Source organism: Myotis yumanensis, unplaced genomic scaffold, assembly GCF_028538775.1.
Source record: "Myotis yumanensis isolate MYYU_CA2020_CCGP unplaced genomic scaffold, mMyoYum1.0.hap1 SCAF_17, whole genome shotgun sequence".
NCBI lineage: Eukaryota > Metazoa > Chordata > Mammalia > Chiroptera > Vespertilionidae > Myotis > Myotis yumanensis.
The window spans coordinates 7,202,889-7,218,764 of NW_027223768.1; the positions used below are offsets into that span (position 1 = coordinate 7,202,889).

At 35.0% G+C, this 15,876-nt stretch overlaps 1 protein-coding gene across 8 annotated transcripts in view; it reads right to left on the reverse strand.

The window, feature by feature from the left end:
- ST7L (suppression of tumorigenicity 7 like) overlaps nucleotides 1-15,876 on the reverse strand; it is a 136,893-nt gene that overhangs the window by 76,629 nt on the left and 44,388 nt on the right. For 7 of the 8 annotated variants that reach the window (XM_070397362.1, XM_070397365.1, XM_070397368.1 and 4 more), the window contains 3 exons: nucleotides 12,772-12,922; nucleotides 12,361-12,453; nucleotides 6,730-6,869 (listed from right to left, as the gene is read on the reverse strand). In XM_070397362.1, the coding sequence (XP_070253463.1) occupies nucleotides 6,730-6,869; nucleotides 12,361-12,453; nucleotides 12,772-12,922 (384 nt within the window). Of the gene's footprint in view, nucleotides 1-2,394; nucleotides 6,099-6,729; nucleotides 6,870-12,360; nucleotides 12,454-12,771; nucleotides 12,923-15,876 lie in introns of those variants that run through there. The other variant, XM_070397363.1, reaches the window with a different exon arrangement.

A 15,876-nucleotide genomic window follows, 5' to 3' on the forward strand; every position in this document is an offset into this window, starting at 1 on the left:
TAAATGACCAAACAGTTTTTTAAGTGGCTTGCTAGCAAGAACAAGAATGAGCCGAAACCGGTTTGGCTCAGTGGATAGAGCGTTGGCCTGCGGACTGAAGGGTCCCGGGTTCGATTCCGGTCAAGGGCATGTACCTGGGTTGCGGGCACATCCCCAGTAGGAGATGTGCAGGAGGCAGCTGATCAATGTTTCTCTCTCATCGATGTTTCTGGCTCTCTGTCTCTCTCCCTTCCTCTCTGTAAAAAATCAATAAAATATATTAAAAAAAAAAAAAAAGAACAAGAATGAAATGAGAAGGAATCAGTTTGAAAGACAGAATAGCAAATGTGCATTCTTTAAAGCATCTGAGTTCATCAAATGAGCTTATACTATGAAGAGTTCTGTAGGCAGCTTATTTGTCTACTTATGTCTCTGCCTTTGCAGTGAGCATTTTTGCACCCTGAGTGCCTTTCTACTTTCTGACAACCCAGTTCAGCCTCTTCATTTAAAACTCTTCTCCACATTAATCTCCAATAGGAAGACTTACCTCTCTAGCAAAACCATTTTGCTATCCCCACTCCACCATTCTGTATCCCCATTACTGTATTTGGTTTAAAAGTTATTCTTTTTTACTTGTTAAGTTGTGAAGTGACATATTATTGAAACAAAGCATATATACCATGACTAAAGGGCTATCTATTGTGTGATTTCAAGCAAATCGCTTAACTTTAATGACTCAGACTTCCCTATAACATTGGAAGATCACAATGTGTCCTCCAATGGCTCAGGTAAGAATAAATGAGAATATAAGTATACCTCTTTAAGAAAAAGATAATAGCTAACTGAAGTCCAAATTATTCTTTTTTTTTTTTTTTTTTTTTTTTAGAATAACAGAATTTTATTGTCCCTCTGTTCTGGAGGCTAGAAGTCTAAAATTAGGGTGTCAGCAGGGCCATACTCTCACTGAAAGCTCTATTGGAGAATCTTTTCTTTCCTCTTTCTTGCTTGTGATGGTTATCAGGAAGCCTTAGTGTTTCTTGCCTTGTATATCCAGTCTCTACACCTTTCTTCATGTGACATTCTTCCCCCCATCAGTCCAAATTATTCTTGGTTTGGAATTGAAATACATTAAGTAGTCATACTAATGTAGTTCTTTTGAGCATTAGAAATTTGATTGGTTGGGGAAGGAGCTAAATTCCATTCAAGGAAAAAAGTTAAAAACTGTCCTTCAAGGTTATTTTTTTCTGTATCCCATTATTTTCTCCATTTAGAGGACTATGCCGAGTCTCCAAAAAACAAAGATGTTTTCTAAAACAAAAATCAGTAGGTTTCCTGTGATTCTAATATCACTAATGTCATGGACTTGGAATGAGTGATTTACATCAGAATCTAAGCACAGCTCTTATAAAAATGGCTATGCAGTCCATTTGCCCACCTGCTAATGATTAAGCAATAAATGTATTAGTAGCAGTTACATCAGGATGTCCTACACTTTGGCACTGAGACTTTTACTTCCAGGGGAAAAGATAATTAAATATACTGCCAAATAAATTCAGGGAGAGCTTTTGTGAACATCATACTTAACGGACATATGTTAACAAGGTAAGAGGGTGCTTTCCACAAACTTCAAACCTCAATTAAACCCTGGGGAAGGGATATAGACTTGCATTGAAAAGTTCATTGTCCTATCTTTTATTCTTTTTTTTTTTTCCTTTGAAAAGAAGAGTTCATATTTAGAAAATTTGGATGAAGAAGAACATGAGTGATTTCACTAATTTCTCACTCTGGTTCTTTTTGAAGAACAATGAGAAAGAAGCATGAGAAATAATACCCTTAGAGAAAATAGAGAACATTTTTTCTCTTGCTACAGATATGTCAGTTAATAAATAAAATCAAAAGTGGAATATGCCAGACTGCCCAAATAAAGACTTCAGTGGCACTAACAATAGAATAAAAATTAAGATTCTGATCTGTCACACAGTAGATTCATTTTATTATCAGGATAGTCTTTGGGAAATGCCTCAGATATATTGCTGTGGAAACAGCATGGCTATAGAACAATATTTTACAGGACTATAGGCTTGGTAACAATTCAAAATATTTAAAAAACTATATCCGTTCTTATGACTTAAAAAAATTTCATAGCTTTGAAAAATAATCAATTTTCAAACAAAGTGAAGAAACTTATCTTCACATATTGTCAGTTTAATTTCTGCATGTGGCCCTATGTATTTAATAAAGAAAAATACAACTATCATGTTTTTAATATTAATAAATGAAGGCAGATGGAGAATATAAAAATGTTTTTTTATATTTCATGTCACTTCTTATGACAATGGAAAATTAAGAACCTTTAAAAATAGTATTTTTTTTTCTACTAGTATATATCAACATATAGTTATAATTTTCTATCAACTTCCCTAGTTATGAGGACAATCTTTGTCCTGGAAAAATGATAAGAATAGTGAACAAACCTCAAACATTTTGATCACTATGCAGTAAAAGATATTTTGGCATTTATAACTGCTTATTATCTTTTAAAATGTAATTTTGGGAGAAAAATGTTAATTATTTTTGGGCAGGGGCTGAAGAAATCCCAGTGAGACATTCTGTAGAGAGGTCTTTCGTTAGTGTAACATCTGACCTTCTATATCTTTGGAAATCATGCAACTTGGCTAATGTAGTCCTTAAAGAATTAATCAAGTAGATTGTTAGGCCCGAGTTACAGTGGAGCCAGCCAATTATGAGTTGCTCAGAAATTCATCACTGGCATGTCCAACCACATTTTCCCACATAAAGATTAGTAGAAATATGTGAAGACAGGGTCCATTCCCACCCCAGCACAGTGTTCAGTGAAACAAATTTCAACAATGTTTTCCCTTAGCAGAAACAAACAATTTATTTGGGAATTTTCTTGATTCCTGTCTTTACTCATAACACCGTTTATGTTTTGTTTTGTTTTTGCCAACATTGCAAAGGCTGCCCTATTTAGTTAAAACTAAACCAGGGATTTTTATATGCAAACACACTTCTGAATTAAGAGCACCAAAGTCACATGCCACAAGCCTGAATTCATCACTATTACTGAAATCCCCAAAGACCAACACTATCTTTTCACTGCTGTGATAACGCCCTCCCAAGGCTTACTGAGAAGAAAGCTTGGATGCAATAGAGAAATGAAAGGAGCCAGAGTAGGTGAAGATTGGTTCTCTAAGGAGAGGACAGTGCTGCTCTTGCACAAAGAAGCTCCTTTCAGATAAGCAGAATCAGATTCCAGTCCACTTGTTTGCTGGCTACCCTTACTTTGAACTCTCATATTTAACCCAGCAGGCTTCAAAGCAGGTGAGAAAGTGACCTACCACTTAAAAGCAATTTTTCCTTTTTCAGGAATTCTGGCCTTGGAGAATATCAGCTCTAATATCAGCACATTCCACATCTCCAGGGATTTATGCAATTTTTTCATTGCTGTATGTCTAATGTCAAGTTTTATCTCAGCCAGGAAAAATAAATCAGAAAAAAAAGTCCTAACTCACAGAAAATGAGGTCTTATTCCACATTATTTTATTCTACCATACAAAGGAGAAAGGGAACTAAATTCACGAACCATGCCATTGGTTCCCTTCCATTTATCAAAATCTGATGTGCAGTGTGGATTATTAAAAATCATTGTTCCCTAGTCTTGCTTTGAGAAAAAGCAATCTTTGTTAACAAATACATTTTAACAAATTCAAACTGAATTTACTCTAGCATGTACGCTAATATAAAAAGATATTAGAAGAGGAAGAGACAATGGTGACAACTAAGGAAATTTACTTAAATTGCTTTGCCTTACTAAACAGAAAAGCAGTATGTTTCATAGAAAAGTCTTCATTCATTTCTACTATATCTGACTTAATTGAAAATCCTAACAAAGGCAGTTTGAAAACTTACCAATAGGTTCTATTCTATGAGACGTTTGCCATGGCTAGAAGTTGAAACATTTTTCCACTTTCTGTGGTCCACATATATACTTAAAAGGTACCAGAAGTATAGCACTAACAATATTGTTTACAGATTTACACTGTAGGAAATGCATTTTGAGTTTACTATTAGTACATAGCTCTCCCAAAGAGGTAGGGTAGGGTCTCCTGCTATAGCTGCGCTTTGGTAATGATGACAATGACAGTGGCGACAACAGTTAACACCTAGTTTTTACTATGGGCAGACAAGGTTCTAATCACTTGACATATTTTAAACACATTTAACCCTCACACACAGAAAAGACCCTGTGAGGTAGTACTATTCTCACTTGACAGTGAGGGGGAGAAAAAGTTAAGTAAAGTACTCAACGTTGCATAGCCAATAAGTGTCAGGGTTAGAATCAAAGAAAAGCAGTCTGGTTCCAGAGCCTCTGCTCATAACCACTCAGGAATCCTGCCCCTTCTCTACCTTGAAAAGGTGGTACTAACCAGGTGTTCTAAAATCCTCTTTTGGGGGGTAAAGTCGAGCAGGGCTTCTCGTTTTAATATGCATATAGGATGGCCTGGGAACCTTGTTAAAATGCTGATTCAGGCGGTCTGGAGTGGTGCTTGAGATTCTGCAATTCTAACAAGCTCCTGGGTCATCAATGGTGATGATCCCAGTGCATAGAACAAACTTTATTAAGTGGTGAAGATGTAGGATGTGAGCCTCTTGTTCTCTTTCTGGCTGGCTGGCTATTTAGTCATTTATAGGTTATGTCTATACGCTGGAGACTTTCCATACCACAATCATTTTCCATCCATTCTTAAATGGAACCTGCCCTTAAAACTGCTGCATACTGAATATTGGTTTGCAGGTAATTTCAGTAAATACTTAGCTTTTAGGAACTTAAAACATATATATGAAAACCACAGGGATTGGTTGTAAAAGTCTGCTGTTGGGCACATTTTTAACACTATATATCACCAACTATACAAATACCAGAAGACAGAAAATAAATGCCTATTCGTTGTTCATCAACCAGAATCACTGTGAATTAATATCTTTTGGCCTAAAAAAGGAGCTTCCACTTTAAAATCATAATAATTCATTCTCAGACTCTGCTAGAAGAGTGCTAAGGAGCTTGTACTATGCAATCTTCAAGGTTCTTCTGGTATATCCGTGATCTCAATAAAGGCAGACACTACCTACTAATACCAATGGACAGAACTGATGATGAGTACAATCCACATTAATTTTAGCCAGTGCCTCATGGAAATACACCACTAACATCTGCCACATCTCTACTCCAGACTGTACATCTCCCTCCTCGCTCTAGTTCACCTCCTTCCCACTGCCCCGAGACAAACCCAGTATTGAAGTAGCTCTCCCATTGCTTGCCTATGGTCTCAAATGCGAGCTGCATATTTTTTCCAGTTGCTAAATGGATGGGATTCCCTTTCTAGGCCATTTTTTCCATGCCAGATTACACAGTAAGGTCATTTCAGTTTGAGATGCACTCACTCAATCAGCACCACTGCATACAACAGAGTTATGGTATAATCACTAAGCTTCCTCTTTACACCAAAAGAAAAGAGGATAGTCAGCTTCCAACCCAAATATCTATAATCCCTGAACAACAGAGAAAGTCATTCTTCTTTAAGTTTGACCCAAAATCAAGTGTGGTCTCAGACTCCTAGGCCTACAGCCAGTGGCAACTTAACACACTATACAGTTGACCTTCAGGGAAAAAGGGAAACCAGTGCTCTTACTACTGGTGCCAGAAGAAAACCAACTAATCTTTAAGGCACAGAACAAACTATTCTTAAGACAGGAAAAGAAATTGTGAGAAAACAGGGAGTTCGAATGGAGGTATTTAGAGAAAAATACTGAAATCACATTACCAAGTAAGGGCTAGTGTTTCTATGGTTCTCAGTGCTCTTCTATTTGGGAATAAATGAATCGTCATTTTCTTTTTAGGTTTGAACTCTTATTACCTGGTAAAAATGCAAAGATGTACAAGAAAGACATATTTTTTTTTTAAAAGGCTGAGAGACTTAACAAGAATTCTCTTTGGTAATTTTACTTTGAGCCAGTGATAGTAATTTATCAGTTTATGTAGAAGAGTAAATAACCATGGGAGACCCTCTGTAGAATCAGTCCTCAAGTACTTCCTGGACCTGCATAAGGAAATGGGGAAGTAGTTCAAAACCAAAGGGTAAAAATAAAAATAAAGGTCTACACATGGTTCTACACTCCAGGGCGGGGAAGGTCAATAAGAACATGCAGATACTATAACAGGGAGAACCTCTGAGTAAAGAGGCACATCTGTGCCCAGTGTGAATGTCCTAACTGTCCCATATTACTTACTTATTCTCCATCTTAGTCGCACTCTTGAATTGAAAGTTCAGCAAATACTTAGAACTAATAATTTCATTTAAATGGAAAAATCAAATGGCTTGTTTATAAAATAGGATTTTTTTTTAAATGCCAAGAAAATACATTTAAAAGAACTGGATTATTCTTTAGCTAGTAACAAGTGCTATGTTTACTACCAAATGTGATCTACAAAGACCAATTTTATAATGTTATGCCATTGTTTTCTTCAAACTTTTAAGCAACAAAAATATAGCTCAAATCACCGAAAACTTGTGTTTGACATATTTATGGCAGCAAGTTTACAAATCAATTCCTGTAATTTACTATAACAAGTATCATCCACCATACAACTGGTTTAGCACAAACACATTAGAGATGGTTTTTTTGTGTGTTTTACAAATGCTCTACACAAGTCCTTGAGATCATACTTACAGCTTTAGCAAAAACACCCATGATTTCAGGAAACTGGTGTGTGAGAAGAGCTATCATTGCTGTAGAGGAACACAGTCCTGCTGTGAAATAGATGAAAAAAGGAAGCTCCTTCTTTGGGTAAACAGATACTTGATGAAAGGCTGCAAGGGAGAAAAGGTAGAAGTAGATTTTAGTTAAGACTAGAGTGTAAGCCAGTTTTAATATTTTCAAGCAAAATCTATTTTCTAAAACTAAAAAGAAAATTAATTAAAAAACAAAAAAGAACAAGAAGTCTCTGGCTAAGCAAGGTAGAAAAAGTTATCCATTATTTATTCCAGTATCCACAGGGTATCCCCATAGCCAGAGGACTGTGCTGGCCAATGGGAATAGGATGGCATCGTGGGAAAGAACACTAATTGTAAAGTCATGCTGAGGTGGTTCTGAAAAAGAGCTTTGTCACTTATTAGCTGTGTGATCTTGAATAAGTTGCTAAACCCTCTATTAGTTGCTAAGGAGTTGTTATGATGAACATTGTAAGCCCTTAATAAGTTATTATAATTCTTGCTCTTTGGGAACTCAGAGGGGAGTATAGAGATCAAGAGACAGACATGTGGTTGGAGATTTTCCAAAATCATCAGTTATTTATTTCACCCAGTTATTCTATACTAGAGGCCCGGTGCATGAATTCATGCACGGGTGGGGTCCCTCTGCCTGGCTGGCTTCTGGCCGGTGGCCGGGGAGTGCTCCAGGGCATGTCTAGCCCTATCTCGCTCAGTCCCCATTGGCTGGACCCCAGCAGCAAGCTAACCTGCTGGTCGGAGCATCTGCCCCCTGGTGGTCAGTGCATGTCATAGTTACCGGTCGGTCAACCACTTGGTCGGACACTTAGCATATTAGGCTTTTATATATATAGATGTGGCATCTTATTGAGCAGTATAAAAATTGAACTAGAATACCAAAGCCCAAGGATTCTGGACATAAGTGAAATCCTGTGTCTTATTTTACCACATACAAACATTTACTCAGGTATTACTTTTCTAATAATTGGGTATTTCATTACCAATAGTATTCAAGTACTTATATTTTATTTAAAATTTGAAAATACTTGTATAACAATGCTAAGATGAGCCTATGACAATGCTTGGCACACAGTAGGTGCTAAATAAATGTCTGTTGAACTAAAAGGTATTCTGCGACTTCATTAGTCCAGGAAGTTGACTGCTCAGAGCTGGACACAAACCCGAGGAATTCCTAATGTAATATCCTACATAAGTAAGGGATGACTAATTCAGTGCTGAATCAAGGTCAGCTATAAATTTCACTTTTTTAAACATAATGATTCACAGAGCATATTACACCTAAGTTTCCTTCAGTAGACATGATATTTTTAGGTCCTATACTATATTCAGAAAGTATAGACCCAAAACCAAACTCATTAAAAAATCCAAAAAATGTGCAGGGCCTTGAGTCATGTTTGAAGTGAAAGCACAACAAATCTGACTTTTTAAAAAAATTATAAACATTAGAAGCTGTGGACAACACTATGCTTTCAGCACCCAAAAAATAGCATTCCCTTATGCCCCATCCCTCAGCCATGAGAGGCCAACCTCTTCTAGCAAACCACGAGAACCAAACCATGGTATTCTCAAAGATGGGAAAAAATACTTACCAACTGGTAAGTATACCAATGGCTACTATAATTGCTATCATTTGAGATACAGCAAAATTAATATTAATTAAACTGTACAGCATTTTATGGTTTACAAACTGCCTTTTCATTTATATTACTTTTATATCTTTTAATGTAAAAGTAATATAAATTACTAAGAAACAGACATTTTTCCCACTTTATAAGTTAGGAAACTGTATAGCTTTATTAAGATAACTTCCTAAAATATGAAATTTTTATACTGTAGAAGAGACCTAATTATTTATTTTTTTATTGCTTTCTATAGATTCATTTCAGTCAATGTTTAGCTAATACATCAATATAATGGATGACTAGTACAGAAACACTCCCTTGGAAGTAAGTTCAAATTTCATCACTGGCTTGTAGAGAAAAATTTATCAGAAGGCATAAAAGACAACCAAAGAGCTATGTGAACTAAGGGAATAGTTCAAGTCTGAACTTATGAGACTCATAGCAAATTCCAGAATGCTGTAAGTCATATCAAGGTTGAAGGAGAATTGAAAACAAAAAATATTAAGTACTCCTGAGTATTAGAACTCTACATTATTAAAAATGTGTTCATTCTACCACAGTCAGAGACAGAAAAAAATACTCTAAGAACACACAATATAATATATCCCTGGAATTTGCATATGAGTCGCACCCTAGAAATAATGAAGTGCTGCCAAGAAGCGAACTGTCTGTTCTTATAGCCTATGGCTCTGACAATACATGATAATAACCCTGGTTTTAGTCATATAATTACTATGTAAAGTTGGCCTTATATCAGGCAACCTTTGTGATGATTTGGGGGATATTATTTTAGGCTAAATGTATTAGCTTAATATAATACACTCTTAAATACTGATGCTCCATAATTAAAAATATGTTTCTTTGCCTTAAATATCTTTGTTCCTGTTAAAATGGAAAAACAGTAATAATTACTACCACCACCATCCTAGGAAAGAAAATTTCTCACCCATGACCTGCTAATTGCTAAAGTCAATGGATTCTTCTCAGTAATTACGTACCTTACTTAATCTCTCAGATACTCCTCCTCACTTGGAAATATTTTCCTCCTTTTAGTTTCTAGGATATCTGCTTCTGGCTCTTGTCCTGTCTCTCTGACCACTCCTTCACACTGAGCCTTCCAGACTCCTTATCAGTCACTCATTCCTGAGACATTTTTGTGCCCTCAGGGTTCCACCCTTAGTTTACTTCTCACTCTAGTTTCCCTTAGTGATCTCGTTTATGCCTAGAAAATTATGACTGTGTAATAAAATATTTCATTTTAAATGAACATGTATATGTCTATATAGGTGAGATGTAATACGTGCAACATACTCAAAGTCTGAACTCATTTACTCCCCGACTCCTATTCCCAAACCTGCTCCTCCTGCTATATGATGGATTTACCATTCAAGTCTCAAGTCACCGGAGTCAGATTTAGGAATCATCCCTGACCTTGGAGATCTAGGCATCCCCCATTCCAGCTTCCTAATAATCTATTCCATACATACAGCACTCAACTCACTGTTTATCAGTTTTTCTGTTAACCTGTGAGCATCTTAGGTATTCAGAGCAGGCTAAGGAAGAAAAGGTACTGATAGTTAACATTTCCATTGAGTACTTATAATGATCTTGTCATGTTTATAAGAATAAATTAATAAACATGACTAATTCAAGTAATATTTCTTGAAAATCAATTTTATGGTGATTGTTACAGAGATACATAGAGGGACAATAAAGAGAATCCTGGCTTCCAAGCTTAAAATCTAGAAGGGGGAGATTAAGAAGTACACAAAGTACTTTGATAGTTCAAAGAAAGAAGAGATAACTTATCTATCTCAGAGCATGGAGGAAAATAAAAAACCCTGGAAGAAAAATATCAGCACACCCAACTTCTACAATCTCTCCTAAATTGTCATTTGTCTGTTTGAACTTCTCAGCTCATTAAGTTTGAGGCTTGTGAAACGGCAATTTTTCTCCTTAGACTTCAATTCTAATGGCTCCAGAATTGTAAAAACTGTGGCACAGGTTTAAATCATATAAGGAAACATGATACTAGTGTTTACTAACCTTCAGGTTTAACTGGTTAAATCATAAAAAGAAAAGTTTAATAGAAATTTATCAGTTCACAGAGAAAAACAGTGAGTGGATGATACGGACTGAAACAAAAAAATATAGACTATTCTTTTGAGAGTCCAGCTTCCTGAGAGCAAGAACGAGACAGAAATGCTCTCAGCAATATAACCCTACACAGTTCAGGTTCTTCTCCTAACTTTTCGACTGCTCTTTTTAAAATTGGGAAGTGTAGTCAATCCAACTTCATTTTTCTTTGTAAAGACTGCTTTGCCTATTCTGGGTCCTTTACTTTTCCCTACAAATGCTGGGATCAGCTTGTCAATTTTTGCAAAATCCCTGCTGGGATTTTGATAAGGATCGTATTAAATCTACAGATCAATTTGGAGAGAATTGACATATAAATAATGTTGGGTCTTCCATTCCATAAACATGGAATGTCTCTCCATTTATTCAGGTATTCTTTAATTTCTCTCAGCAATATTTTGTAATTTTTGGTGTACAAATCTTACATATCTTTTGTTAAATTTATTCCTAAATTGTTTATTCTTTTTTATGCTGCTGTGATTAGAATTGATTTGACATTTTATTTTTGGACTGTTCATTACTAGTATATAAATATGTAATTGAATTTTGTATGCAAACTTGCTGAACTTGTTTATTAGTTCTAATAGTATTTCTATGGAGTGCTTAGAATTTCCTACATGGAAAATCATGTCATCTGTGAATAAAGACAGTTTCACTTCTTCCTTTCCAACATGAATGCCTTTTATTTCTTTTTCTTTCTTGAAATAAAGTCTAGGGAGGAAAGTTGCAGATCTCCAAATTGATCTATAGGTTTAATATAATCCTTATCAAAATCCCACCAGGGATTTTGCACTGACCAGACCCTCCAGGACAATGGTGAATAGAATGGTGAGAGCACATAACCTTGCCTTGTTTCCTGATCTTAGAGAAAGCATTCATTCAGTCTCCCACCATCAAGTATGGTGTTAGCTGTGGGTTTTTCGTAGATGCTCTTTAACGGATTAAGAAAGTTCCCTTTTATGCCTACTTTGTTCAGAATTTTATTTTATTTTTTTAAAAAGCTGGATTTGTGTCAAATATTTTTTAAAATCTATTGCTCTTTATTCTATTAATGTGGTGCATTAAATTTTCAGATGCCAATCAACCTTGCATTTGTGAGGACAATCCCACTGTCATGGTCATGGAGTATAATCCTTTTTATATGTTACTGGATTAAATTTGCTAATTTTGGTTGAAGATGTTTATGTCTATATTCATGAAGAATATTGTTCTATAGTTTTCTTTTCTTATAATGTCTTTTTGTGGATTTGGTATCACAAAATGAGTTGGGAAGTGTTCTTTTTTCCTTTATTTTCTGAAAAAAATTTTGTGAAATACTGATATTTCTTTCTTAAATGTTTATAACATGCCCTCTCTTTTTTAATATATTTAATCTTTGTGTCCTTCACTGCCCCTAACACAGGGTTCTATTCCAAAAATATTTGGGAATGAATTGTATTATCCAAGTACATCCAAGAAATGGCTAAAATAGTATTTAAACAGTATCCTGAAGTTCAACCAAAGGTACTTTGAAAATGGGGTAATACTATGAAAAGCAATCTCACAACTACTTTTTAAAAATCTTTTTAAAAAAGCTATTTATTTATTTATTTATTTATTAGAGAGAGAGGAAGGGAGAGGGAGAGAAACATCAATCTTGGTTGTCTCCCATATGCACCCCTACCGGGGATTGAACCCACAACTTGGGTATGTGCCCTGACCAGGAATCGAACCAGTGACCTTTCAGTGCATGGGATGATGCTCAACCAACTGAGTCACACCAGCCAGGCCTCACAACTACTTTTAAGTTTAGGAAAACTAGAATATTTACTTACTAGGTAATAGCTCCTTATCAGCAGTCTCTGTGCAGCTGGGATAAGGGTGAAATAGATGGCCTTTCTCTAATGGATATGGAATCATTCTAAAAGCTGAGGAAAAAACAAAACAAAAACATGTTGACGTTCAATTCAGACTCATTTTCATCTTAATTACCTATCAAAGCTATTTTTAAGACATTTTATAGATGTTTTTCACATAACATTTTCTTTTCTTTTTTAGAGACATATTCTGCTATTCCTAAATGTGGCACCAATATAAGTACATTAAACATCTGTTCTACCAATAAACCAAATTAATATCACTGAGTTCAATCTGAACAACAAATCCTATGGAAACTCAGACAATCTCACTTAAAAAGGCTGCCTGTGAATGCAGTGAATATTCAGCATATGGAAAAGAATACTTACTGCCTTCCCATGTACACTGTAACAGATTAAGAGCACCTTCTATTCGCTTCCAGTGCTGAAGATGAAAGAAAGCATAGGCAACTGCTTCACTATCACCCCGTTTCTGAATGTGTTCTGGAGGTAAAATTAGACTTTTCATCTCTAGTAAGTACTAGAAAAATAACACACACACACACGTAGACACACCACAGAAAAAAGAAAAATTATGTTAAATTCAAACATCCACAAAAATGTAAATTCTAATTTTATAAAGTCAGTTTTACTTAAAAAACAATCCATTATTAAGCTAGTTGAAATGACATTAAGGTCCTACTGATAAATGTGTATAAAATGCTTTGTAAGCAAATTCCAATGACATTATTCCTACAGGTAAAAATAAGGTGATAAATGGCTTATATGTGACCTTGCTAAATATAAAATGGAAACTTCAAGTGAAGAAATATTTACTTCAAGTGAAGAGCAAATATTTACTTTTTTCAAATACTAATTAAGTGTAAAAACTAGAAACTAAGTTTGGGCACAAGACTTTGTGGCAACATTTAATTATTTTTTTCTCATTCTCATTTTACAGGTGAAGGAACTTAATTATGAAGAAGTTCAATTGAATTTATATTCACTGAGAGCAAAGCACTTGCTTGTTAGGGAATAACAAAAAAACACTCTATTTTTTGGAACTTCCTAATGCAATGAGAAAGACAGATTTCTTAAGTTAATTATGACCAGACTGTGCTACATGTTTTATTAGAGGTATAAACAATGTTTACAGGAATATGGATAGGAGGTATTAATTTTTAAATTTAGTTTTTATAACTGCTTTATTGAGATATAATTTACATACTTTATAATTCATCCATTTAAAATACACAATTCAATGGCATTTAGAATATTCACAGATATGTGCAACCATCACCTCAAAAGGAAACCCTTGTACTCTTTAGTTACCACCTTCAACTCCACCATTCCCACTAAGCCCTGAGCAACCATGAATCTCCTTTCTGTCTCTATAGATTGTATAGGCAAATCTATACAAACAAAATCACATAATATATGGTCTTTTTGTAACTGGTTTCTTTCACTTAGCAGAATGTTTTCAAGGTGTATACATGTTACAGCGTGTATCAGTCCCTCATTCCTTTTTGTGATTGAATAAGATTCCATTGTATGCATATAATATGTTAGTTTATCCATTCATCATTTGATGGACATTTGGCAGCTTTCACCTTTAGGCTATTTGAATAATACTCCCCAAAACATCCACGTACCAGTTTTTATGTGAACATCTGTTTTTATCCCTCTTGGGTATACACCTAGGAGTGGAATTGCTGGGTCATATGGTAATTCTAGGTTTAGGAGGTATTGATTCTGCTTAAGGGGCTGAAAATAAACCTCTTGATGGAATTTGGGATTGGAGCTGATAATATATAACGTTGGATGGAATGTGGATGGGCGGATTGGGGGTGGGATGAAGAGAAGAACAGGACATAGTCAAAGTACAGGACCAACTTGAGTAAAGGCACTGAGCCAAGAGAACAAGATGCACTGGAGGGATTAGTGAGTATGCTTGTTAAAGAAGCTAGAGCCTGTGAGTTCTTATTCACAGATGAAATTAAATCCCACCTTAAATTCTTGAAAAAAACGTTTGCCTTAATATTATAATCCATAACAAAAGCAGTATAATCACAGTTATCACACTAATAAACTTATTACACTAATTACATGAAGATACAAAATTAATCACTTGTACATAAAGTGGTTATTTATATAAAGTGGTCAACTGAAAACAAACTCTTTTAGTTAGCTAAATACTTTCTGCAAACACTTCCCCTACTAAAACAGGTTTGAAATCACCTCTTTAGTTTTAAATAACTTGATACTAAGTTATGTGTATAAGGTCCAAACCACATTAACTTCTGTTATAAAATAAAGAGAAACATGCCAGAGGTGTCTCAAAATATATATTCTCACATTCCAAAATCTAAATTCCTCAGACTGTTACACAAACTAATGAGAAAAACAACATAAATTAAATAGTTGAATTTGTGAAACTCACTTTGTAAAACTGCTACAAGCAGGAAGAATCTTAAAAACAAAAAAGTGCAGTTGTTTCAACATTTAAGCCTTAAGTTATTAATCAATATATATGTATACATAATATTAATATATCTAAATAATTTTCTTATATTGTGTTTCTTATAATGTGTTTTCCAACACTTACTGAGCTTAATGCCTATCTTTAATGACTCTTACTCCTATATCTCAATATAGCTGAAACTTTAAAGAAAGAATAATTACTCTTAGTCTTGATGTAGCTGGCCCCCTCCTCAAAGTGTAAGAATGCAATTTGCTCATCAATTTACTTTAGCAGATGTCACAAGCTATGAGATTATTTACTAATCCAGTTTGGGGACTTAACATTTCCCATTCAGTTTCTTAAAGGAATGCAGCAGAGGTTGTGTCCTGGTCAAGCAAAGCCCATTTGCTGCCTGGTTGGGTTTTCTCCCCTTAGAGCCCTGGGCCTATATTCAAGAGGGTACTATTCTTCCTAATCCTCTCTAATCCTTGCCCATTTTTTTAAAACACAGTAAAAGATCACTCGCACCAGGCAGCTGTGGGAAAATGGACTCAAATAGCTGACCTCTGACATGACTGCTTATGCTCTTTGTAAGTGCACAGGGAGCTTCTTCAGTAGGAAGCAAAGAAAATGCGGCAACCACAGTGACGTCTCCATCATAAAAGAGAGTATCTCATTTTCAGAAGAAAATTGCTTAATACTTAAACCAACTTATTTCTATTAAAATTCTGCCTCATTTTACAGATAGAGACAAAATATACCAAATTATTTTCACTGAGTTTTAGAATCCTGAAGTTTTAAACTAACTGTCTTTATAGCCACTTAGCAAGAAAATACTTTTTGAACAGCAACTATAATGTATATTTTCACTGTTTAATGATCTAAGTGACAATTTGGATAGTAATCAAACACACATGGCATGCTTACTAGAAAATGATACTTCAGAAGTTTATATTTTAAAATCTTTGTCATTAAAAAGTCTTCCTTATGCTACCTTATTTTTTTATTATGATGTCTTGCCTACTACCAAATGT